The sequence below is a fragment of the Puntigrus tetrazona genome, chromosome 3 (genome assembly GCF_018831695.1).
Source record: "Puntigrus tetrazona isolate hp1 chromosome 3, ASM1883169v1, whole genome shotgun sequence".
NCBI classification, from domain to species: domain Eukaryota; kingdom Metazoa; phylum Chordata; class Actinopteri; order Cypriniformes; family Cyprinidae; genus Puntigrus; species Puntigrus tetrazona.
Window position 1 is genome coordinate 19,836,932 of NC_056701.1, and position 27,577 is coordinate 19,864,508.

General features: G+C 37.3%; 1 protein-coding gene across 7 annotated transcripts; it reads right to left on the bottom strand.

Moving 5' to 3' along the window:
• Nucleotides 1-612: 612 nt before the first annotated feature.
• Nucleotides 613-27,187, bottom strand: atp6v0a1a (ATPase H+ transporting V0 subunit a1a). 7 transcript variants are annotated; one of them, XM_043234491.1, is made up of 23 exons: nucleotides 27,042-27,187; nucleotides 24,151-24,307; nucleotides 22,269-22,347; nucleotides 22,007-22,104; nucleotides 21,128-21,256; nucleotides 20,005-20,091; nucleotides 19,041-19,123; nucleotides 17,719-17,845; nucleotides 17,533-17,615; nucleotides 16,699-16,792; nucleotides 13,021-13,233; nucleotides 9,739-9,889; nucleotides 9,438-9,577; nucleotides 8,925-9,088; nucleotides 8,654-8,744; nucleotides 8,445-8,563; nucleotides 7,546-7,762; nucleotides 7,344-7,451; nucleotides 6,537-6,647; nucleotides 2,952-2,966; nucleotides 2,396-2,513; nucleotides 1,933-2,104; nucleotides 613-1,707 (listed from the first exon to the last, which is right to left on the bottom strand). In XM_043234491.1, the coding sequence occupies exons 2-23, from the start codon at nucleotides 24,265-24,267 to the stop codon at nucleotides 1,614-1,616; spliced, it is 2,610 nt and encodes an 869-aa protein (XP_043090426.1). In that variant the 5' UTR covers nucleotides 24,268-24,307; nucleotides 27,042-27,187; the 3' UTR covers nucleotides 613-1,613. The 7 variants fall into 7 exon arrangements, with proteins under 7 accessions (XP_043090426.1, XP_043090408.1, XP_043090417.1 ...); XM_043234473.1 differs by having other exon boundaries at nucleotides 2,952-2,969; XM_043234482.1 differs by lacking the exon at nucleotides 27,042-27,187 and adding an exon at nucleotides 25,498-25,513 and having other exon boundaries at nucleotides 2,952-2,969.
• Between the last annotated feature and the right edge of the window lie 390 nt (nucleotides 27,188-27,577).

The window sequence follows — 27,577 nt, forward strand, 5'->3', positions numbered from 1 at the left end:
TCTTCCCTTTCCCTCCCGAGTCCAGCCCTCTGCTGTGATCATTTACTGTAAGGTCACACCCACACTGACCCTTTAAGGGGAGTCTCCACCCTCCCTGGAGCCTGGCAAGGGACACGAGAACCCATACCCACCCACTCATTTACGCAAGGATATGAGACAAGCAGCTCAAAACGATTTATGACTCATTAAAGAGTAAACCCGATCCTAAAAATTACTATCAAAGACATGTTACTGGAAACACCATAGGCATTCCTATACAGCACAATAAGATGTTCATAAAATGTATTGATAATTAGGTCAACGGGATTAAGACGTTTCTGTTCGTGTGGCTGTTGTGAAGTGGAAGCAGAGAGGACCGTCTTCTTTGTGTGTGAAAAAGTGAAATGTTAGCTTATCGAAAGGGGAAACTGTAAAGCATTTAATCATTTAACATTTATTAAAATTAATAATTGTGTTATATATTATATATATTATTAATAATGCTATTAATAATGATTAAATCAATTGTATTATACACATATGGACATTATTTATTATTAACAGGAAACTGGTATTTTCTTATATGTATTTAAAAAAAAAGGAGGGAGACAGAGAAAAAAAAAAAAAACACGCTTTATAGATCCACTCTTTACTCTTTATTGACAAACAAAACAGACATAATCATTCAGCTTCACTTACTGCTTTTACTTGGTATAGTTAATTTCTCCAAGACTCCCTCTGACATCTATCAAACCAACACATTTTTTTCAGGAACCAATGCATGTTCATGTCGTAAACTCATTCATAAACAACAATCAAAAACCCAGAACTGAGAACTGCAGCAGATTCAAGAGATTAACAGTTTAGATGTGCATTTGCATTTAAATTGCAATAGCAAAACACACAAACAAAAAAAAAGACAGCGACACAATTCAAGGTCAACTAAAACAATTACTTTCTACCTGCTTAGGAATGCATAGATCTGTAATAATTCTGGGGGATTATCTGCATCTGTTGTTCAGATATGCTTGATGAGATTCTCTCGGCAGAAGCTTGTGAAATACCTTAAAGTGAAGCTTTCTTTGCTGCATTTGAAATGAGGTCCCTTTGCATAAGAACTATTATATAAATGTGTCAACATAAAGGATAAAAGATACATAAAAAACAAACTAATAATTTAAGAGACTGGAAAAAAAAATATAGACAAAATCTCCACCTATGCTATAATGGGAGGGACACTGTATTGATATTTTGCCTTGATTGAAGAGTACAAATTTATGAGGCTCTTATGAGAACAAAACATGCTGTTTGAACTCATACGTGTTGTATGGAAACACCACTTGAGTTTGTATTATTACACATCAACACATACTGCTGCAAGAATTTTACAAAGTTACGCAATCATTGCAAATATGTTACGCGGTTCTAGCTCCGATTATTTTCAGCTTCAACTAACATCTACATCTAACATTACATCTACCTGCTTGCAAATTATTCCATTTATGTCCTGATGTAGAACACCTGAGAAATTTAGAGCCTTAAAGTCACAGTGTTCACAAGAATCATGAAATCTCACAAGCAATCTGATGGGCTCCTGTGGTTTGGAGGTGTGGCAGAGAGAACGTGGGTGTGGTTTAGTCTTCAAACTTGCCCTCCAAGATGCTGTCAAACGTAAAAGGCATGAACTTGAAGCCCTGTCCAGTGTAGAATTTATTCTGGAACTCCACCCTACAGACAATAAGCGGGGAAACAACGTGAGTGAAGTTGTGAGTTTAAAATAAAATAAAATAAGTTTATTGTCTAGCACCACTTATCATTTTTTTGTTCAGATCTATACATAGATCTTGTGTGTAAAGGATACCATTAATTATTTAGAGTAATCAATACAACGGTAGCCATTGCTCTTAAAACTGTTTTAATTTATAAAGGCAAGCATTGTATGTGTGCCATTACCAATGCAATCTGAGAGCGTGAAGGAAGGCAGACAGCCCTTCCATGATCAACAGAATAAACACTGTCAGTGTAGCAAAGAAGGCAAAGATGATTGACAGCGCAAAGAATCCACCAAAATTCCTAGAAGCCAGACCCATGTGCATCACCATTGTCCACAAGACCTCAGAGAGTTCTGGAAGAAAACAAACACTTTGGGAAATATCTCATAAACAATTACTCAATTACAAACCGTATAATTAAAGTATAAAGCTACTGACATTAGTACAGTGCCGCAGTTCATGAATTTTCATTACTTTTCGCAATCATTCATAATTAGAGGATGGATTTTATTCATGTGTTTATTTATTTAATAGAGATTACAATGACTTTAATAACTACTCTACGAAGTAGAACTGAGCTTAACCAAATGTCCATGCATTTTCAATGCAATAAATATGAGTATGCGTGTGTGTGCATTACTTACGCGCATGGGCCAGACTCAACGCCCAAAGCCGTAGATAAGAGGCAGTATTTGAGATGCAGCCTAAGCAGTACTCTATAGTGTGAATGGCTTGATGCACTGCAACGTCTGCAAAATTAAACTAAATGGAGAGAAAGAGAAAGAGAGCAATAAGAGCTGTTCAGACTAATGAAAACACAAAAATCTAATCCCACTCCCAGCTCAATCACAGCATGATTAGGCGCCCTGAATCACAGTGTGGGGCTTTTCAGATCATCAGGACATATATCCTAATCACAGCACGGCTCGCTGGATCATTCCCATGTAATGATGGTGGCTAAAACAAAGGAAAAGGAGTGTCTAGAAAATCATTTATCTAGATGTACTGGAAAAGGATCGAACACCAACTACAGGAGACTACCCAATACTGAAGCCCGCAGGAGCACACAAACACACACACACACACACAAGCCGTAGAGCAAGAGGACTGTACGGGGTGATGGCGCACATACACACACACACACACAAAACAAATTGAAAAACATCTATTCAGAGATCTGAGAAGGCTGTCTGCTCTTACCACTTCCTCCTCTGTCTGCTTGAAAGGTAATCAGACACATGCACAGACAGACACACAGGGTTAAAACAGGGTTAATGACAGAGTTAGAATCTGACGAAAAGATAGTGAGAGGAAAAATACACTTTTAAAAGGAAATGTAAAGATCTAATGACCAACACATTAATTGTCAGTCATAACAAAATGCAGTGGCCCTAAAAAGTATTCAGAGGTTTAAGCCACACCTACAAATGCATGAATGACAGCACATTAAATAAAATATAACAAAGCAAGTGGCATTTATTTTAAACAAGCACAGCACACTAAACAAAACATGATTTGGACAACAGTCTGGCCATTTTCTGTTTGTCAAAAGAGTAACATGATGTGTCTAAGACTACGTTCACACTGAAGGCAAATGTGGCCCAAATCCTCAAGAAATTGAAACCATGTGTAATCTGATCTTCTGTATGTTTTGCAAGTTACATTGGAACTTGATTCTGCGGTTATTAGAGGCACTTCAAAAAATGTACATACCCAAAGTTATCAATTTGTATAAAGTGAAAGTACAGTGAAGTGTACAGTACTCGTTAAGTATTACAGTCGACAACTCTATATACGAGCAAAACATAAAGGGCTCCAATCACAGTTTTCAAACTGTGTCTTTAATTTTTTTATGTTTTTGTCTTTAATTTTTACTATTATTGATGTGTAATTTGCTGGCTTCTGCATCAGAACACACGTCCACTAAAACACATAATAACTTACTTTATGTCCTCTGTGTTTACCAAATCCCGCAGTTTTCCCCACAGAATATTTGTATGCATTTTTACTCCTTTTACACACCTATGTGGGTTAAGGCGACCCCACTAAAGCAATATTTATCCCCAGAATGATATTAGAGTAGGTTGGGTCTAATTGGGCGGATTTTGTTACGAGAATTTGTTACGGATTTTGTTTCGGTCACATTAAAAACAAAACTTTGTGCATAAATATAGCAAAAATTTAAAAAATCAGAGCAGAAATCAGAATTGAGCACTAGAGCTTCCAGTGTGAATGCAGCCTAACTGGTCTCAGTGATTTTTAGTAAACATATTTTAAAGTAATGCAGAAATACAGACGTGGACAAAATTGTTGGTACCCTTTGGTCAATGAAAGAAAAAAAGTCACAATGGTCACAGAAATAACTTTAATCTGACAAAAGTAATAATAAATAAAATTCTATAAATGTTAACCAATGAAAGTCAGACATTGTTTTTCAACCATGCTTCAACAGAATTATTAAAAAAATAAACTCATGAAACAGACCTGGACAAAAATGATGGTACCCCTAACTTAATATTTTGTTGCGCAACCTTTGAGGCAATCACTGCAATCAAACGCTTCCTGTAACTGTCAATGAGACTTCTGCACCTCTCAGCAGGTATTTTGGCCCACTCCTCATGAGCAAACTGCTCCAGTTGTGTCCGGTTTGAAGGGTGCCTTTTCCAGACTGCATGTTTCAGCTCCTTCCAAAGATGCTCAATAGGATTGAGGTCAGGGCTCATAGAAGGCCACTTTACAATAGTCCAATTTTTTCCTCTTAGCCATTCTTGGGTGTTTTTAGCGGTGTGTTTTGGGTCATTGTCCTGTTGCAAGACCCATGACCTGCGACTGAGACCAAGCTTTCTGACACTGGCTAGTACATTTCTCTCTAGAATTCCTTGATAGTCTTGAGATTTCATTGTACCCTGCACAGATTCAAGACACCCTGTGCCAGACGCAGCAAAGCAGCCCCAGAACATAACAGAGCCTCCTGTTTGTTTCACAGTAGGGACAGTGTTCTTTTCTTGATATGCTTCATTTTTTCGTCTGTGAACATACAGCTGATGTGCCTTGGCAAAAACTTCGATTTTTGTCTCATCTGTCCACAGGACATTCTCCCAGAAGCTTTGTGGCTTGTCAACATGTAGTTTGGCATATTCCAGTCTTGCTTTTTATGATTCGTTTTCAACAATGGTGTCCTCCTTGGTCGTCTCCCATGTAGTCCACTTTGGCTCAAACAACGACGGATGGTGCGATCTGACACTGATGTTCCTTGAGCATGAAGTTCACCTTGAATCTCTTTAGAAGTCTTTCTAGGCTCTTTTGTTACCATTCGGATTATCCGTCTCTTAGATTTGTCATCAATTTTCCTCCCTGCGCCACGTCCAGGAGGTTGGCTACAGTCCCATGGATCTTAAACTTCTGAATAATATGTGCAACTGTAGTCACAGGAACATCTAGTTGCTTGGAGATGGTCTTATAGCCTTTACCTTTAACATGCTTGTCTATAATTTTCTTTCTGATCTCTTGAGACAACTCTTTCCTTTGCTTCCTCTGGTCCATGTCGAGTGTGGTACACACCATATCACCAAACAACACAGTGATTACCTGGAGCCATATATATAGGCCCAATGGCTGATTACAAGGTTGTAGACACCTGTGATGCTAATTAGTGGACACACCTTGAATTAACATGTCCCTTTGGTCACATTATTTTCAGTGTTTTCTAGGGGTACCATCATTTTTGTCCAGGTCTGTTTCATGAGTTTATTTTTTTTTAATAATTCTGTTGAAGCATGGTTGAAAAACAATGTCTGACTTTCATTGGTTAATATTTATAGAATTTTTATTTATTATTACTTTTGTCAGATAACAGTTATTTCTGTGACCATTGTGACTTTTTCTTTCATTGACCAAAGGGTACCAACAATTTTGTCCACGTCTGTAGCTGAGAAAGTTTATGCTATTTACAAAATCTAGCATCATTTGTTTGCAGATGCCACTTGGTTTTTGTAAACTGATACATTTCTAAGTGCAGCTTCAGTGACCAAATGCTTCATAGGGTCACTGAAAACACCAAAATGAGAGAGATAAACAATCCCGGGGATTTGACTTCAGTCTCCAGTAAACAGATTGTAATGGCTGCTAATGGCAGGTCTGTTTGGAATGGAAGGAGGAAGATTATTTGGCACTAATGCACTGAAAAGACTGCATCTGAAACCTCAAAATAATGCTGGTTATCTGCCTCCATTTTATTTCCAGTGTGGAGAAACCCAATTAGCCAGGTGGGTGTTTGTTTAGTGTTTTGCCGCTGGTTGTCATGGGATACAGTGGTTGGGGGGAGAGACAGTGCTTTTAAAAGGGGCTGCCCCAGTTTAGACCAGCACTGGTATGCAGATCCCAGATCCAGTGAGTCACAGAAAGGAATGCCCACTGCAGGCGAGAGACCCCACTGCCAGCTGCAGCCGTTTTTGGTACCTGGGTGTGACTTGTCACCGTGTGGGTGGAAACAAGTTTCACATAGACTACTATAAAGAAATTCACTTGAATTATTCTCATGATAAAGCGTTAAGTTATTCTCAAGACTGACAGATGATCACATGGATTGTCGGACTGAAAACCCGACCCAAACAAACATCTAGATAAATGGGGTTGGCAGAACACATGTCATTCTCTGGCTATATAGAAAAGACTATTCTGTACAAAAGATGGGTAAAGTATTTTATTAATAACATTATTAATTATTCTGCAGGCTAGTTGAGAGGAAACCAAACAGGCAGATTCAAAAAAAGAGAATTCTCTGACCTCAGGCGATTCTTCTTCTAAGTTTTGGGAGAGCTGGTCATGTTGGATGATCTCAGCTTCATCCTCTGTGGGGCCGTTACCCACACGGATTCCTCCAAAGTTCTGCGTTCCCTGCAGAAAAAGTCCCACTAGGTCATGGTTGTGCGTACAAGTAACGTATACGATTTATCTGAGCCATAATAAAATAATCTATCAGGGTTCCCACACTATCTAACAAATAAAAGACAGCATATTAGAATGACTTCTGAAACAGACTGGCAAAAGTTCAGAATATAATCATTTATTTTAATATAAATATCTAAATATACATATACACACACACACACGTGTCTGTATTTATTCCTATGATATTATTATTGTAATTACATAATCTTTTTCAATGTTTGTTTTGCTGTATTTGTAATAGTATTTTTAATAAAATAACAGACTATTTTTTGAATATTTTAGTTGTCACTTACATTAACATTAGGTAACATGCTACTTAATGTTACTGTAAGTTACAAAATATTTCACTTGACTCAACTACAAATTTTTAGGCAGCGGGGTAACAAGTTATTTCAAGTCGAAACAACTACTATTTTATTACAGTGCAAAATAGAAGTGTATAATTAATATAGAAATTTCCATGACTATACCAAGCCTAATAATTATACTTAAGAGACATCCATGTGGATGTTAATAAATATTCTGAACCATTTTACTACTGCTGTAGCAATGACTAAAATTACAAGATGAAAACAAAAAACACCATCTAAAAATAAAAAAGCTTAAAAACTGGAAATGTAGGAATCCCTTTTTTATCCGTACCAGATGCCTTCTCCAGAGGTACTGCCTGCGCATTACTAGTGTCTTTACTATGAGCATACACGGTACACAGGCGAGAGCTGTAATAACTAGCAGACACTGAATTACAACCTACAGAGAAAAAGAGTGAATCATTAGTTTTGAATGTCAAGTTGTCTCGTTTGCCACATATATTGATGAATTCACATGGTATCGGTGTGTGTACCTGTCCCGTGTAAAATGGCTTGTTGGTGGGATCGTTGTAACTGAAGAGGCACATGTTGATGAAGGTTATTAGAAGACTGGGGGCTTCTTTTGAGCTCTTGGCATCGTAGGCCAACCACTTATAAAAGATGAGCAACACCAGGTAGCCAAACAGACTGACCATGAAGATGATCTCAGGAATAAAACCCAGGTAGATGTTCAGAGGCTTTTTGAAGTACCTTCACACATAGACAAACAGACTTAAATTAGCATTAAATATTTAAACAGATCTATTAAAAGGAACACTGCAATTTTTTTGAATATAGACTCATTCTCCAACTCCTTCAGAGTTAAAAAGATGATTTTTTTTACCATTTTTAAATCCATTCAGCCGATCTATATCTATTTAAAACTTTACTCTTCTGTAGTTACCTTGTGTACTAGGCTGAAATGACTAGGAACTACACTGCTCTTCCGGCGTAATAATAAAGGAAGTTTGCTATCGTACCATTGGCCGCAGCAGGCTCAGTGATATCACACAGCGCCTGTGGAAAATAGTCCCCAGCTTGCAAGACATGCTCCCTGTGCAAGCAAGAGGCTCTGGCTATTTTCAGGCACTGTGTGATATCACTGCAGCAGCAGGAAACTTCCTTAACTATTATGCCACATATCAGCCTAGAAAATCGTGACTTTTCATTTTCCCGTCTTAGTAAACAAACAACTACAGAAGAATCAAGTTTAAAAAAGGTCTCTTTGGTCATTTTTAGACGAGGTACTGCTCAATGACTCAATGATCAATGCTAAGCTACAGCTAAAAGTGCTACCACCAGACCCGGAGATTGGCTGAATGGAACTCTGCGGGAGTTGGAGAATGAGCCTATTTTCAAAAAAAGGTGGCGTGTTCAACAGACAAGTACGTACAGGTGATTGAAAAGACTGAGAGTAACTCCAAACGTCATGTGGATGACTCCTAGAATTATCGACATCTTCATCTTGAAGGAGTTCAGAAAGGTCAGTTTATTGGTGGCAATGTTCCAGATCTGTAAGAAAAGAAAGGAAACAGCTCTTAAAGGGCTGCAGTTAGACTATCTTTGCCACAGAACTGTTTAGATGTTTTACTAGGTGCTTACTGGGTCAATGCCGACTGGATAGGGTCCAGTAAACACTTTTGCAACAGCAGGGTCCAGCTGTAATACGTGATTATCCCTAAGTGTCGCCGGCCTGAATGAGTTAATGGAAAATTGGGTGTTAAAAATAATATATAATAATTGATGACCACACATGAAGATCTGATCTGAATGATTATTTTAAAAGTGATCACTGAAGTCAATTAAAAACAACAGTAATTAACTTTCAGCACACAATCAATGTAACATCAATGGTTTTGAATGAACAACTTACGTCCAGTTGCCTCCTCTCTCTCCAAACATGGGCCTGACACTCCAGCCCGAGCCAAAGACATTGAGAGATTTGGAGAAACAGTCATTGTAGATAATCCCAGTATACACTGAAAATATTCCCATCAGGAGAATAATGTAACGGCCCGCAAAAATCATGTTAAACATCTAGAGAAAGAGAGAACACCATTACCAAATAAATGCAATAATTTATGCCTAAACTGAACATTTTTCACACCATGCTGTTTTACTAACATAAAACCATCAATCACTTTTAAAGTAAACTTAAAGCAGTTATCACACAAATACATAATATAAATTGTCACATTTAGCTTTGCCTTTATTACAAATGACCAATTTCATACTAAATAACACTATTTAAAAACAATTAGGATCTAGATTTTCTGTGTTCAGGATGCATATGCATAAATAAAACTATATGACATGAATATTTGATTTGAACAAAATGACCAAACAATAATTATGAGATTGGATAAATGGAGGGGAGAATGAATACCTCACTGTCGTTTTTCTGAGCAATTAATCGGCTCTCTCGCAGTACCAAATAAAGTGCAGCACAGGTCATGAGTATACCATGACCCAGATCACCGAACATGACCGCGAACAGGAAGGGGAAGGTGATGATGGTGTATGGAGCTGAACATATGAGCGCAAACATGAATAGAAACAATATGTTGAGACACCCAAAAAATGTTTTTAATAAAATTAAAAGTTAGCACAACAGGATCTATTGATCTGTAAATCATTTTAGTCACTGCAGAGGACTTTGGAACAAAACTATTAAAGTTCAGGGTTACCTGGGTTGATTTCCCGGTAGTTGCTAATGCCGTAGGCATCAACAATGCTCTGAAAGCCAGAGGTGAACTTATTGGTTTTGTTGTAGGTGGGCGGGGTCTGTTTGGTCTGCATTCTGTTTAGGATGGAGGGAACAGTAGATCCACTTCTCTCCTACATGAAATAGAGCGGAATTTAACACAAACAGTCATGCATGAAAAGAAATGCTCCAGTTTGCTTCCCAGTAAGCAGTGGCGCTGTATGAATTCCTCTGCATTGCAACTCTACACTTCATTTATGGAAATGCTTATTTATCTTTGGAAATAGTGTCACTAGTTTGCTTAAATTTTAAACAAATGCTTCATATTCAGAACCGAACTATAGTATTGAGTCCACAGCGTGCAAGTGCGTATGAAGGCAATGTGTAAGACAGCTGATATTAATAGCTGCTAGTTAAATAAGGCATGAGGAAGAATGCCATGTGTAAGGACAGGCTTTGAACTAGCACGCAAGCACAATCCTTAACATTTCAACACACTGCCTACATGGACTTAACACTATTACACTTCTAGTTTAGATTAAGATGCATGCTGCTTTTTTGTTACCAAACAATGCCTTAAATGGATTTACAAATTGGCTGTAGGAATTCAGCTGTAGGTTGCTGGCTGTAAGTCCAGCATTATATAAAGAATGCATAACCTGTTTTAACTCTGAGAAGCAGACACAGAAGAACAGAAGGTGAATTTGTGTGAGCAGTTAATCCTCTTACGATGTGACTATTACAAGGTTAACATTGCAGTGACCTCTGACCCTTACACTACAACCTCTCACCACAGGGATTACGTGAATTACACCAGCTCTGCCCTTACTATCCTGCAGTATGGTGTGACATCTCAGACCTCACAGAGGCATCACACTGTCTGCTGTGAGTAAGTTTTGGCTATCTAGATTCCACGATCTCCAGCACTGTTCAGGAAATAAATACTATGCAAAAAAACAATCTCTAATACCCATCATAACATAGTGGAGAACATGCTTATACAGGTTTGGTTCATGTGTTTAGTCAAAACAGTCATTCTTACTGAACACAAACATTCTGAAAACTGAGGGAATGGATTGCCACGGCTTCTCCTGTTCTCATCCATCGTGTTATCAGTTTTCTCATCAGCAGAAATGATGGACAGAGTCCACTTGTGGTGCTGTGAGAAGCGATCAGGTTTCAGCTGCTCTAGACCACGGGAAAATTCAAACTTTGATCTGAAGGGTCTCATGACTCAATGTAAAAGCATCTGGGCATTCCTTCCTAACACTCAGTCCCCTGTGTGCATGTGTCTGTGTGTCCTGGGATAATAGAAACTAAAACCATGTTTACAAAGTGAGAGTCATTGTATGTGATGACAAGAACAAATCGGCTAGTCCTTAGAGACAACACGTGTGTGGTGGTAATATATGTGGTCCAACATGCCACTGTAAAATGGACTAAATAAAGCTCCAGTGAAATGCAGCTTGCATCAGGAGCTCATGAAATCAAATTCAAGACTTTTTTAAATACCTGCAGATCAAATACAGATCAAACCCATACAATCTTAAAATAAATCAGTCTGTTACTTAATTAAACACACATTCGACTGCAAAACAACTGCAAGTAATCAAGATGTGTTTTATTCAAAAGGAAACATGCGCACTGAAAATGTTTAAATGTACTAATATATCAATATATATGAATTAGAGTTCAGTTAATACTGGATTCTGCAGATATGATCATAGCGACGGAATCTTTTATATGGGGGGTGCCTGTTGCAGGGTGGGTCCGCTGCAAGGGATTTTTTTGACAAACAGCCCAAACGCTTATAGATTAAAAGGCATAATATGCAAGTTTTCACATTTTCAAAGCAATAACAGAGGCGAAGCTCGATGACTCAATGATGAAGCATGGAACTTTGAAAGATGTCATTATCACAAATCATGCTCACGGAAACAAAAACTCTTTTCTATCTATGCAATCACCTAATCACCTGTACATTACTTGCACAATAAATAATATATATTTGCTCACCTATTAAATGTCTATTAAAACACGAGAGGGCAGAGTCTCTACCTTGTTGTGTCAGTTGGTTTACGTTTATGTTTTTTGGAATTTTTCTTTTTTTTTTTTTTTTTAAGAGTGCTTTCACTTAAGCTTCAGTGATATTCTTTAAGAATATAAAATGTTCTTTGTAGAATTTGTTCATTGAATAAAAGTCGACATGCGTGTTTTAGTTAAACTTAAATGTCTTATTAAATGTGATCAGGTTAATTTATTATTATTATTATTATTATTATTAATAAAATATTTTGTCATAATATGGATATCCTAAAACATTATGATGTGCATAGTTAAAAGATTATATAGGTTACAGAAGAGACTACAGTGGTTTGACAGCATTTGATGATTAAAGCACAATTAAAGAGCAGTGCTTATTGACAGTGGCCAAGAAAGCTTCATACAACAACTCATAAAAAAGGAAGACTATGCAAAATTATGGCAATATTGAATGAACATTCACATGAAATTCTCTCAGTGTGAGGGGTAGATGTGGCCAAACTAGGTTATATATTCTGGTCAGTTTAATAAACAGTCACAAAAATGAAATATCTTGGGGATGATGGGTAAAAGGAACAATTTTTTCGGCCTAAAAACATACTTCAGGGAATAAAACCCAAAAGTATTTAGTCCTCATCTTGCACTCTAATCCTTTTTTTTATCCTCAATAAAATGCTTAATGAATAAGAATGACCTCCTCTCTGATAAAACTAACAATATCAAGCAGCAAATTATGATCCATGGCTATTACATGAACTAAACTCTACTGTCTGTTAAATATGTCCTACAACAGTGTCCCACAACCTGTGAACATATGTCACATGTCAACAACATCCATCAAGCTGGGGATCTTTAAAATAACTATAAACTACAACAGTTCTAATATGTCTATATTATTTCTCAAGTTAGTCTAAATACATCTTTAGTAGAGCCCTGATTAGAGTTCAAGTCACAATGACAAAGGTCAATTGTAACACTTAGGATGCTAACTTGAGGTCAGATATCATACTTACGACGATGAATCATTTGAACAGTGATGCGCTCATTACATAGTAAATAGAATTATAAAGAGGAAAAAGTTATGCTGTGATTTGATTTGCTTGATTTAATTATAGTAGGTACCAGCCTGAAGAATGAGACATTGTACCAACCTTCTCTGGCTTAAGATTTTAGTACCGAATCATCAATAAATCTACGTGTATGCAAGAGTGTGTGTCCTCACCGTGCCCCGACGCAGGGCAAACTGAATGGAGTCGAGATCAGACACAGGGCACCAGATCTCGGCGATCAGACACTTCTGAGTGACATCGATGTTGCAGAGGTTCAGAGTGTGATAAATGGCTTTCATCTTCCGGACCTTGATGAACCATACTCGGACAGTCTTGGCAGCCGCCTGCAAAACACGCTGCCTGTGATCCTCTGTCTGATTCAGCACCTGGAACACACAGCAGAGAGGAAGAGGAGTGGTCAAAACAGGTAACATGAGATCCCAAAGTGGACAAATGATACAGTCACGATTACAGCTGAAAGAGCGACCTGAGAGGCCTGACTCGGAGCAGATTGCAGTTAAGTGTCAAGTCTGACATGGAAACCTAGTAATGTTCAACATCCTTTAAATGTCTGAATGTTTTTCAGAGAAAAACGGTTGTGAATATATCTTTTATATGGCTGATGTTAAGTCAGGCAAAGCGCACAAAGTAATGGTTCTCAGTTTAGTTCGAATCATGACCAAAAAACATTTGGGGTTCAGTGAGGGAGTTCGTTCCTTTGCTCATGAGCTTGTGAATCTTTTTGAGGAACCTTTAGAAGAGGACAAACACATCCGAGGTATTTAGCCAATGCCACAATATTTGCAGGTGTTCTTCAGAGCTATTACGCAGTATTATATAAGAACAGCGACAAATAGGTTCTCAACTACACCAATTCGTTCACTGAAAAGTATTCAAGCACCCTTTGTCAGCTACTGTATAAACAGGAAAATTCAAGAGCCACACCTTTTAGTAAATATGTTTGTGAATCCCAAACATTGGTTGTGTGAACACAGCCAATATGGCTTCTATTTAAGTAAGGTGGATTTCTCAATCATTCAGGAGTGGCCAGGGAAGTATGCCAGTATCTGGTTGGCATGTTAGACAGATAGAGTGGCAACGCTAATGTCCAAGTGTGCATTCTCGCTCACACGGGCGGAACATACGCAGCCACCCCCTCTAAAATCAGACACACTCGCCCACGCTAGAATATCCTGCATGCTTACCCATGCTGGAAACTTACAGAGACCTACCCATGCTGACAAATCAGGCAAACTCGCCCACTCTAGGATTTATGTACTCCTGAATAACGTGAGCGTCTATCTTGCTCAAACAGCTACATAAACAAACATGGCAATTGTAGTATACTAAAGGGCACCAAATTCTCTTAAAATCTGTGCAAGGATCACAGGGACATTAATGATTCCTGCCTGACAGGCGCACACACACACACACACACGCATAGTGACCATTCTCTCTCACCTCAGGGACAAACAGGCCCGCTAATAGCTCAAAGTGAGTCAGTGACATGGAACTCGAGCACACACTCAGTCCTGGCCCTGTCAGCGCTCTTGTGCTTAGATATGTTCCTTCCTTTCTTTTGAATAGTCAGAGAGCAAACGGATATGCATGTGGCTTTTCAGAGGGAGTGGGATAAGAAAGAATCAGCAAATAAGTGTGGTGAACACGAAGAACAAACTCCGTCAGCATGTAAATAAGCACAGACAGGAACTCTCACTATGAGACCACTGCTGTGAAAAGCACCTCACAATTGTGACGTTATAATGAGTTTCTGGCCCAAAATCTTGCTGCAAAACTTAATCAGGTATTCTGAATTTAAGACAGATAAAAATGAGGCTGTGAGGGACAGATTTACAGTCTTTACAATAGAACATGCTGTAAAGGTCACAGATCATGTGTTTTTTTTTACAGCATTCAAAAACGTTTTCTGGTGTTTGTCTACCTTTCATGGAGTGTGCTACAGCTCCAAGTGAGTGAAAACCTCCTGCAAAGTTTTAAATCTGAAAGTGCACCATGTATGAAGATATTGTTTCACAAAAGATACTCTGAATAATTGAAATGAGATGTTTTTAAAATGAGTCCCAAGCCATTTCATGTTCATAATGAAACATAAACATATTGTCCAACCACTTGGTATTTTCGTGATGGTCTGAATGAAAAGGCGAATTCCTTTTTTACCACTAGGTGCTGCTTTTGTAGAGGTAACAAATAGCAGCTTCCTCATAAACGCTGTAGACAAAGCAACACTGCCCTCACATAAGCTGTTGTATCAGAAATTAGATACAAAAAAACTAAGCAGCAGTGATAAACTGCCCTGCCATGTGCTGAACGTCTAAACTGTGTGGGCATCTGTGTGGGTGGGAAGCTATGGGTACTATGTAAATGTGTGAGGACACACTCACCCAAAGTTTTCCTTCCCAAATAAGGCACTGTGAGAGATTCTCTCAAAGACCCAGAGCTGAAACACCATCCAAGCAGTCCCCCCATTATGTCTACTGGTAGCCCCTAATGAGTCACTTAGGTAGATTCCCTTAGCAGTACAAACCAAGACACTGACTGAGCAAGGACACAGCTAGTGGATAATTCAGTCAAATGCACTTTATTATAGATCTGGTAGTTTCATCTCAGATTAAGAGATGAAATAAAAAAAGAACAAGAGAAGGAAATGAGAAAAAGGACAGACACTAACCGCTTTGCTGAGTTATAAGAGTTTAAGTCTAATAAAGAGGTTTTTAAAGGGATATATACAACCAGCAGGGGGCGCCACAAGCAAAACAATTTTTTTCACATTTATTCAAGTTCAAAAAGAAATACATATTGCAGTGACCGTGATCTGCCCAGACTGTGATATGTGAAACAATCTTATTGACATAAGAGCAAAAAACTTATGTGGGCAACAGGAAATATATAGGGTCCTTTTACACAGCAGTATAATTTAAGTTGCTATGATTAAAAGCATTGCCAAATGCAAATGTAATTTACACGACAGCCAGAGTGAAGTGTTTTTGTTTTTTTTAAATATACTATTATTTAAAAATCCTTATTTGTTCATTTATTTAATTCACTGATAGTGAAACTCACCCTGCTCTAATGTAATGTGTTTTTGGTACAGCACAGTTTCTGATCACACTCCCATTATGTCATGCAACTCCATTACACCATTCCACCTGGAGTTCATGAAGCAAATGCCATCTACAGATACACTGTCAAATCCTATTCAGTCATATCACTTCAAAACCAGCAGCATGCGTTCATGAGTTTGTTTGCTTTCCCGTTCAAAACCTAAGCTATTTTTTTACTTATTTTATGATCATCATTTTATAATTTGTGACATAAATATCATATAATATAGATTTAGGACCGATTGTTCACATACCACTCAGAAAGAAACAGATGAGACACAACCTCACATAAAGATTAGGACATATCGACTTTGTTCAGACTGTGAACAGGTGGTCTTGCCATTGTGTCAGAGCTTACATTGTGGCAGATGACGCAGAAGGACCAGATATTGATGATAACGCTTGAATAAGCAGATCAGATTTCATCATCTGTAAAATGACAGTGCAAACAGTGTGGCCGGATTTAAAAACTAATTCAGATTTGTGGACAGAGCAAACAAAGCAACAAACGGAACGATCCTAACAGAACTAGACCAGGTCTGGACGCATCCATTAGCTTCAACTCACCTCATACAAGGAAAAGAATAACTTAAAGACTGTGTCTACATCCACTTATTTTGGCCAAAGAATTAAAAGAGGTATATAATAGTTGCTCAAAAGCAGAATTAAGTCTTTGTGAGAGAATGTGTGTGTGTGTGTGTGTGCACACATATTGCACTTGTGTCTTACCATCTGGAGATCATCAATTCGAGTGTTGACTCCAGCTGCCATTTCCTTCCTTTCTTGAGGGGTCTCAGGACAGGGGTAAAGAGATGCACGAAACCTATATGAATATGAAATATATTAATCTTACAAATATATCAGTATATCAAAATATACCCTGAATAGATTTGTACTAAAGAAATTAGCAATATTATTCCACAAGAATGCATTATATTAACCAAAAGTGGCAAAGAAAATTATGTTACAAAAGCTTTCTATTTCAAATAAATGCCCTTTCTTCCGAATACTTAAAAAGTACCATCGTTTCTATAAATATAAGCACAACTATTTCGAACACTGACCATAGGAAATGTTAAACGTATGCTTTTTAACATATTTGAAATTGTAATAACATTTCACAAGATTACACTCCTATATTCCTATATTTTTGCACAGTGATTAAGTGAATAAATAAAGCAAGCAAGCCTTGGTGAGCAAAGAATAATATCCAAAGTCTACAAAAATCTGAAAAACAATGTTGTGTTTTTTAAAATCTCATTTAAACATCATTTTCTATTGTTTTGGTCAAAAGAAAAAGGTGTACTGAGGTAGCGTATCGCACAGTATATTATGCTTTTCTCGTCAGTAAAGGTGGTTATTTGATTAGCAGTAAATGTCCATCACCTGTTTTCAAATGGTGCGGCAGATAATACACAGAGCTGCAGATCAGTGACAAATTATGCAATATTATGCAATATTATTAACTGTCCCTCCATTTGAAAACAGATGATGGAGATATACTGCTTATCAAAGAACCGGCTTTACTGATGAGACGCTCATGAATATATTGAGCAGCCCTACCCTTCACAAATCTTCTTGACTCTGTTTTTCAGCTGGTCTCCCTGGAAGAAAATGATGAACACAGACTTGTGTACATGGTCTCCCTGGAAAAAATTGGGGGAAAAACAACATGAGATGAAGTGCCAATTAAATATATATATAGTTATTTTAAAGTAATTAATTTCCTCTTTCACAGGAAATACTGACTGTGGCAGGGTCCTCGAGTGGGTCTTCGATGTCTGCCTGTCGCAGGAAGACATTTCCACGACAAACTCTCCACAGCATCCTCTCAAATGTGGGAATCCTTTCTCTGCCAATCACTCCTGCAACAAACCTGCAACCGGCACCAAAGGGAATTATATCAGTATCCTACAACAGCAGACATCTGAACAATGAAACTGATTTTCAGGAATACCAATACTTTGAGCCACTTCAAGAGATTTAAAACATTATATTTTTACTACTTAAATTTGATATATATATATATATATATATATATATATATATACACAGTATATTTTTAAATTTAGGTGGAATGACCCAATAAGATCTAAAAATGTAGATTACATTTTTTTCGTAATTCTACTACACCAAACTTTGATCTTATTGATCTTTCTGGTCTATATTACGGTTACTGTAACTTTGGGTTTATGTTAATCCTGTTTCTCCATTACTTTAAACTAAGGTCATTTTAAAATCTCAGGTAGAGTTTGTATAAATTAACAATAAATTAAACTGTAGTACTATATTTATTGTGTGGTGAAAGACAAAGACAGTTTATGCATCATCAGGTCTCTCAAACACGTGTGAAAATCTGCACATCTGTTACTCTACCATCTGGCCACTGTGTCAGGTTTCTCATCATGACTAATCTGCCTAATATATGCAATAACTATATTATTTTAAGATATGTACTCATTCTCTTTACTTTCATCCCTTAACTTTCAACCAATGCTCTAAATAGAAAAAGTGTTAAGTATTAAAGGCATACCAGGGTTATTGATCACAGATCAATGACAAACCCGCTGGCATTAGCTGCAGTTACATAAGAATGTGTGTTAAATCCTTCAATTTTACTAGCATGAGCTTATTCAAAAGCTACCTTTCCCAACGTACAGATTTTTACAACTCAGTACAGAACAATGTGACCATATTACTACCCACTAAACACTTGAAGCATTTACAAGCCACATATACCCTTACATTTAGAGACATTTAAAAGATCTGTTCTGCATTTTAGAGCTGTGACAAAGAAAAAAAAAAATAGGCAGGGAGATCAAAAACGGAGATCAGGAAGTGCGCAATCCCCATTAACATCTAAGTTTCATCCAAGCATATGCACACATACAGAGAAATGTAATTTCTTGTGCTTAAGCAGGCCTGCTTCAGTGATAGCGAATGCCAATTGATGCAGTTTATGAGGTAAATGATACACTGAAAGCATTTCAAAAGAATGAGTTGAGGCTTTACTGTAATTTACTGTAAATGTGAAGCATTCATGTTTTAGCTGTCCCACAGGTCATACTCACCCAAGCCTAAGAGGAGCAGCACGTCCGACCTCATTCGGATCCAGCAGAGTTGACGACTCTTCCAAAAGTGCAGGGTCTTCCATCTAAAAAAAAAGGAAAAGAGAACAATAATTTGATTTAATCATCTCTTCCTGTAAAATAATCTGAATTAAAAAAAAAAAAAAAAAAAAAATCATTGTAGTGTTAATAATATTGTTTCAGGTAATTGTTTTCTAACAAATAAAGGGCCCTTTGGATACAAAGAAAAAATTAAGGTGTCGAGGTTTTTGTAGTTAACTTAATTTTGATAGATGTTCAAAGCTCACATTTTGAAAACTAGATTTAAAGCTCTACATGTTAAGGTAAAGTATTTCTTTCTAGAATATTTCTATTTCTTTCTTTATGTATTTTTGCTACTTAAGACAAATGTATGGTTAAATTATGTCTTCAATTAAATCACTGTTAAAAATAAGGATTTATTTACAATATTTATTAGAGTAAATGCTGATATTTACCAATAAGCAATCAGCTGACATCCTTTACCCAAAGCAAATTACAATACAGGTTATTAAATGGGAAAAACTAGGTGATGTTCCTCGCTAAAGGGCACTAGTATTTTAGCACAGGGATTGGTCATTGAATAGTCTGAAACAACACATTTTATTTGTTTAGATTTTTGGGGATTTTGATCACTGAACCACACCCCCTCACACCAACCACCACCAGTTTATTAAAGAGACCAGTAGGGAGGTGTAAAGTGAATGATTACAAGACAGCTAACAACTTAACTGCTTGCTCTCAAATGATCTTTTATAACTCGTAAAAAGGAACACATCACAATAAAATGTTAAAGTTCAGATCAGTGTCCAGGAAGCACAGAAATGTATGGTCAAAGATCTCCAACAGGCTGAAGGATAGAAAGGAAACACCCTGGTAGTAGCTAATTATCACGGGACAAGAAACGTGTGAATAAGGAGTCGAAAACCTTGCAGAACTGGTCTTGGGAAGGGCAGTGTGACATCATCACCAGCGGCTGAGATGTGCCCAGGAATTCAGAGAATGGCCTGTCAATCTGTTAGACATGCATCTGTCTTTGTCAGCTTGAACATTATCAAAGACATGGGGAAAAACATGGTTCCTCTGTTTGTGTTAGAGCGTCTGTTGATTTGACTACTCGATGGTCTCATTTATTTTGATCTGATGGTTGTATTCAAATACAACCACTGGATGACATCTAAGAAAGGCCATTTTACACGGTAAAAGGGGAACAGCGAGTTCCCAGTTCAGGCTAAATGGAAAAGAAGCAGAACTTGGCATCATGAAAAACAACACAGAAAGCGGCACCACAGTAAGCAGTTTTCAGTAGATTTCTTAAATGTTACATGCCATCGACCAATCCAAGGTGATTTAACTCACAACCACTGAAATAGTATTTAACTTTTAACTTGGTCAAAGAACAATGCTGAGGAGAGGTTTACGTAACACTTTAGATATTCTACTAACAGTAAGAAATTTTGCAACTACATATCAGCTAGCATTCATTACAGTCTTAGAAGACTGTCTGTTTAATATCTTGCTTTGGATTATAAAGCTTTGGATGGGTTGACAACATGCAATAAGTCGACTATCAGAAAATTTGCAACTATATGTCAACTTATTCTACTAACACTAAACCTACCCTAACAGTCTACTCTGAGAGTTAGTAGACATGCAGTCACAAATTAACAAAGATTAATTGACATGTAGTTGATATGTAGTTAAAAAGTTACTTATAGTTAGCAGAATGTCTGAAGCGGACTAGCTAAGACTTATTGTAGTATTTTATGGCTTCATTAGGCATCACTTTAATAATGAACAACATAAGAGTAAATCACCCTATTCTTGTTTTTGTTCAAGCTGAAGTAGCTGCAGATATTACTGTGGCTGCACAAGCACGTTTCACACCGCCTCTTCAGAGCGTAAGAGTGTGTGACATGGAAGAAGACAACTAAGACTGCAAGACTGCAAGCAAAGCTTGCAGCCTATCATGTACCGTGTAAAATGCCTCAGCAAATACCACAGGAAACTCTAAAGGCTTTGGGTTTTGTAAGAGCTGAGGTATTACAGACCTCATCAAAGAACTGCTGTGTTCGTCTGAGGATGTGCTTAAGCTCAGTCAGCTCCAGGAAGTTTTTCTTCAGGGCTTCCTGGTTGGTGTTGATCTCCTTCAGCTCATTCTCCAGCTTTTCAAAGGTGGCCTACAAAAAGAGAAAAGAGGAGCTTAAGTACTCTCGAACTTGTCTCTAATAACCACAAATAAAGGCAAGATAATCAAACCAGAAATTATTTAATTTAAATGTTTGTTTGTTTATTCTGTAATGGCAAAGATGAATTGTTTAGAAGTCATTACTCCTCTCTTCAGAATCACATGAACCTTCAAAAATCATTCTAATATGCTGATTTGGTCCTTAAGAAACATTTTCTGTTATTATCAATGTTGTGCTTAATATTTTAGATGGAAGCAATTACATATTTTTTTCAAGATGCTTTGATGCATAGAAAGTTTAACAGAACATGAATTGTATATTTATGTTTAAACATAATAAACTATTCTAATTTACTAAACTATTCTAATTATTCAAAATGTTCAGCATTAAATGACATAGGAATAGTTCACATTAACATTTAATCATTCAGCAGACGCATTTATGTAAAGCAACAAAAGACTTCAATCAACAGACTAATAATCAACAACCTCTTTCCTCATGCACCATCTCTGTTTTAGCACTGTGCTATTATGAGTGTATTATGAATTGCCTTCTCAATAAAGCATACAATTCTGCTTTAAAATGTAGGAACAAACCTTTCATCATCCCTTGATACAGTGCCTCTGTAGGCAGCTCATAATGCTTCTAAACTAAGCGATTTTAATGTTTTAATTATGTGCTCTTTTTCCTCTCATTCTCATTTTCAGCCTTATTTTGAGTTCTCCATGAAAGTTTTTATACCTCCAAATCAATCATGTCTCGTGGAAAAGGGACCTCTGGATTCTCCCCTGTATCTACAACAGGTATATTGGCCTTTTTGATTTCCTTCTCAACAAATCCTTGAAAAGAAAAAGAAAAAACATGATCAAGCAGAGAAAACAGAAAGGGAGAGAAACAGAGTGTTCTTAGAACATCTTTCCACTGAATTGAACCAGAACCCATGATGCTGTGTCAGCAATGATTTTCAGCTGACTACGTCAGCAATGCTCACTCAATAACTCACTTAGTTTGCGGTCCATCTCCTCACACCGACGGACTTCATTTACAAACTTCCTTTGGAAAACGTTGACATCGGGATTCAACTGCAATTCATAGAAAGAGAAAAGGTCACTGACCTATAAATATACAATTACCATTCTTTTAAAGACATAAAAGACACATTCACCCCCCCGGGCGTAAGGAGAAACTGCAAAGACGTCATTAACAACAGAACAATGAAATAAAAACAACACTGTGAATAGCTAGATGAGGGTTCAAGATTGAGAAAGTGCTCTTAGATCACTTTGAGCAATGTTTCACATTCACTTCCCATACGAGGTCACAGTGTTTGTGCAGTGTTTCCTTTAAGATTTTTTTTTAGCTGTAGAGACAAAACTATGACCACGCCCCTCCCCACCCAAGAATCACATGCTCTCAGAATTAAATTTGACTAAAAAAGACAAATAAATAATAAAATAAGAACAAATACATTAATGACAATCAATAGCACAATGAAAATCAATATACTTTTTACCATTGTAATGGCATTTAGAAGAACACAAAAGTGGCTTATAGGTACATATTCTGACATTCAATGAGGCTCAGAGGGGAAATGAGTGCAATTAAACTCATAAATTAATCTTAATATTAATGTTTTAAATATAACATTTAGAAATATTAGAAATATTAAATGGCTTAACTAAAATTATAAAAATTATAAAAATGAAACTTTATCCACCAGCAGGTGGAGGCAAGACACTGATTTTATCCTTAAATCATTCATTTAAATGATTCATTCGAACAGCTAAATTCCTTTGTGAATTAATTAAGTGGCTGTCTTTATGTCTATCATGACTTAGATTTGTTTAAACTATTTTTATGACTGCTGTGTTTGCCTTTAGAGATGTGCAGTGTCTGAGCTGTTACAGTTACTTTTCGTTGATGAAATAGAGCAAAGTCAGGCAGAAGTGTTATAGTGAGGCAACGTAAGCCACTTAATAGGCTATTGACTTCATGTTTATTAAACTGTTATTAAACAATGTCAATATCACATTTGCAAACTAGCTTAATCATTTTTAAAAGGCCCCCTCTAAAAACCCTCACCGTCCTTAGTGAGCTGTGGACACAGAGAGCGCACGAGTGAGTTCTCTTTCATTTTAATAAGCAAGACTCGCATTATTAGCACAGAACCTGCAGGAATGAGTAGAATCATAATTAAAATCTAATTTTTGCTCCGAGTGCTCTCTGCCAGTCGAGAAGCTGCACTGTTGTGTACCTGATAGCCATTTCAATCTTCCCTGATTCAATCCATCTGAACTTAGTCTCACACTGGAATATTCCTTACTCTCTATTTTTCCAGTGCCAGCAGCAGTAAAAATCAAGTTTGCACGGTAAAGCAATGCTCAAAATCCTATGTGCAACACATCTGTACTACCACATAATCGTCAGTGCTGCAGGGACTGCATTAAAGGAAGGAATTACAACACCACTGTACATGTCTGGTCTTGAAGCATTTGAGGTAGTGGCATTTTCATAACCAAAAAACTGAGTAGTGCAAGCTCTTAGAGTGCAGCTAAAACAGAACAAACATGATATGAAAATGAACATAAATGTAGCACTAATACTGGATCTTTAAATAAGGCATCAAATGCTTACCTAAAGTATCTTTTTACTAACCATTTTATTATAGACACTGAACGTGCCTACACAAGAAAGTCTGAATGTGTATATGGTTTGATGCTTTTTCCTTCAGTTACGCTGACATTTGTTGACAGTTACATCAGTGTCACTGTCATGAGTCACTATGAATGAAGCCCCACCCTCTGTTGTTTGGAATAAGTTTTACAATGAACAGTGAACGTTCCAGGAATAAAGATCCAGTAAATTATGACGTGGCCTACACTTACATCTCTGAACTGCACCATGCCAATCTCCCCCAGTTCGCTGACACAGCAGTAGGCAGACTCAGACTGGAGAAAGAGCTGGGCCAGGGTCATCTCCTCACTGCGAAACAGCTCCCCCATAATGCACTGCTCTCTACCCAATGCACTAAGGGGAGAATGTCTGTGGAAGGGGAAGAAAACACAAATGATAACAATATAAATACAAAAGGATTCAAATAAACAGCAATATTTCTGTTTGACGCCAAGTACAGTAGCCACGTTGATTGTTCAACCGAAAGGAAGGAAGGCCGCCCTTTAAACAGCACGTCAGCATTTTTAACTTCACCAATTCGATCAGTTTACGGATTCTGTGCAAATTCTGTTATGCTCACAGTCCAGCAAGATGACAATGCCACCGATAAATGCTCTGTGACAGTGAGCTGAGCTTCATTCGTCATGGCTGGTAGTTTACAAGTCATGAGAATCATATGAATGTTCTGTTTTCAAGGTTTTAAAATGTAATGGTTATCTGACAGCAGTGTTATACAAGAAGCTTGCTTTTGGATTACAGATCAAAAGCTATGAAAAACCAACTGCAAACTAAGGAAGCTCAATTATATTTTATACAGTGTTCTATCTTTTAAATATAACTTATAATGTACTTATTAGTGCAGTTATTATTATTGTTGTTATCATATGATTAATCGCATCTAAAATTAATGTTTTTGTTTACATAATTTGTGTGTACACTGTGTATGTTTATTATGTATATATAAATACAAACACATGCATGTATATATTAATAATAATTACACATAAAGCGGGATAGATATAACCAGCCTAAAATAAGTCCAACTATGTTGTAATACACCAACTACTAAGCATTAAGGTCAGACCCAAATCACACTGCTTTAAAGGAAAGGAAATATACAATAAAAAAGGAATGTGGCACAAAATTAATATTAATAATTATATCCCCAATGTCTTGTTTTCTAGATCGTTTGAAAGCTAAAAATCATAATAGCAAATAAATTCTGATTAATTGGTCAGTCCTATTTTTACTCAATGCAAAGCTTATTTCTCATTTCATAACACCAAGAGCATTATGCATTGTCCATCTTAAACTAATGACTGCTCATGAACAATAAGACAATCCAAAAAAATGCCTTAGGAAAGATTCCATAATCCTGTGCCCAGAGGGCATGCAAAGAATTTTACGCTGCTTTGCCATTTCACCATTCACATGGCATGTGATGCTCTAAACAGCTGAGAGAATCAGCACATGTTATCTCAGAAGAATGAGGGAAACACACAGGAGCATTCAGCGATTACACGGAATAACCCAATGAACTTTTGTTTCCCTGGACCTACCGCTACAACTGCATGGAATGTGCTCTCCTAGAGCAAATCTTCTCAGTGAAATGCATGTGGTCCAATCAAAGGAGGGAACTGTAAATTGCAGCCATTCTTCAAAGCAGTCCTTCACTGAAAGAAGTATACTATTCATTAAGAATGATTGTACGATGAACTCTACTCACAGGGAGCGGATTATGGATTAAGCTGCACCATGTGACTCTCCATACTAAACATTACCAACACAGAGGCACTTTGTGGTACGTTAAGACACAAAAGAAAATCAATAGAACACAAAAAGCCATTAAATATTCTTGCAAGGTCCATTTTACAACTTTTAAAACGGGACGTAAGTAGCCTTTGTTTCACGGGTAATTCCACACGTGCTGAATAATGCAGCACCTTGGGGAATTATCAAGATGCAGATACTCTTTCAGCTGTCTCTCTGCATCCTGCTCTTTTTTCCATTCTCCTGTACAACTACATACAGCCGTCCCAGCAACATCAGGTATCAGTGCAGTGGACCAACGCAACGTCTTTCAAAAACAGACGTGAGACATCATATTAATAATGTGAACTCCTGTGGAAGGGCATTCTAACCAGGTTGAGTGACTGCAATAGAATAAAATAGAATAGAATTATATATCATCTCACAAACCCGCAGCAAACTGTTGAAGGTACGGCTGTCCAGCCTATCAGCAAAATACCACAGCATACAACAAAGGTTTTTAATCCTATAGACCCCTCAAATGTGATCATCCTCACTCAAAAAAAAATCCCCGTCCTAAGATCTAAACAGTAGCTATACAGTTAAATTTATACTGTGAAAAATTAGTAAAAAAAAATGTATGACCCTACATCATAACACTTTTTTCTACTGCGCTGTTAGATGCATTATTTATTCATTTCTTTTTACTTTAATAAACGTTTACATGCTTTCACTTTTATCTTACATTTGATCTGTTTTTACGTTACACTGTTTTACCCCCACAACTTAATGCCATACGGAGATGCCGTTCACACATAGAGATTATGTTTGCAGTATATTAGCTGCTTTGCTAAATGGTGAGCAGTCAAAGTTTCGGAGTCCTTTTTTCACAGTTATTGCGTACTAAATACCTAGCGTAAATTACTCGGCGATAAAACAAAGTCGTATTTTATTGTTGAACTGAAAGCAGGGGTAAAGACAGACACCGGCTTATCAACGAGCCCGACAGAGGACATTAGTGTAACTGTCAACCCAAGCTTAGGCGTCAACAAGTAGCAGGGCAAAGTGGCACTTTATACACGTCGGTGTTTTATTGTAACAGATGGAAGGGGACCCTTATAATGTTCAAACTTAAACTTAGACTTGAAAACGCAAACAGCAGTAAGAGAGAGTTTAAGCGCTAATGCTAATTATCACCGACAGGTTGTTACCTCTGATAACGTAAATACTGAACAACGCATTCCGAAAAGCTGAGAGGAAACACGCTCTTCTCTTCCGAACACAACTCACAGGACGTTTCAATCCGGCTATCAAGTGAGAATACGATTATTTCGGCAAAAACAATGTAACTTACTGAGTTTAAACAGTTGAAACGGAGTGCTGCTGTCTCTGAGTCCTCCGGGTCGCGAGCATCAGCTGACCAGAACGAGGCAGAGCCGGCGTGACGTCATGAGCAGCCCGGTCCGGGTCACGTGATCGAGGTTACCTGTGAAGGGTGCTTCTCAAAACACCGGACGGGGACTGCGTCTGTTTGCCCGCATACTTTCCTTCCGCTTTTATTTCTTTATATAGCAAATTTCTTATTGTGTCGATGAACGTGAGCTATTAGTTTGACAGCTTCTGTTGAATTGTGAATTATCTATACTGTCCCAAAGTGCTATATTAAGACCTTCCCAAAATTTAAAAGGTATTTTTTTCTCTCACGATTTTCAGCGTTCTTCACTCTGTTGTTTGCATTTTTTTTTTTTGATGGTGGTTACTTTGTTGTAAGACCACTTCCTGTGGTCTAATTCTCATTCTTGCCATCATATATTGCCTTTAATCTTCCGGGACCAGTCACTAGACTTTTTTTCTGTAACATTTTTAAAAATGTTACTTCTGAGCCTTATA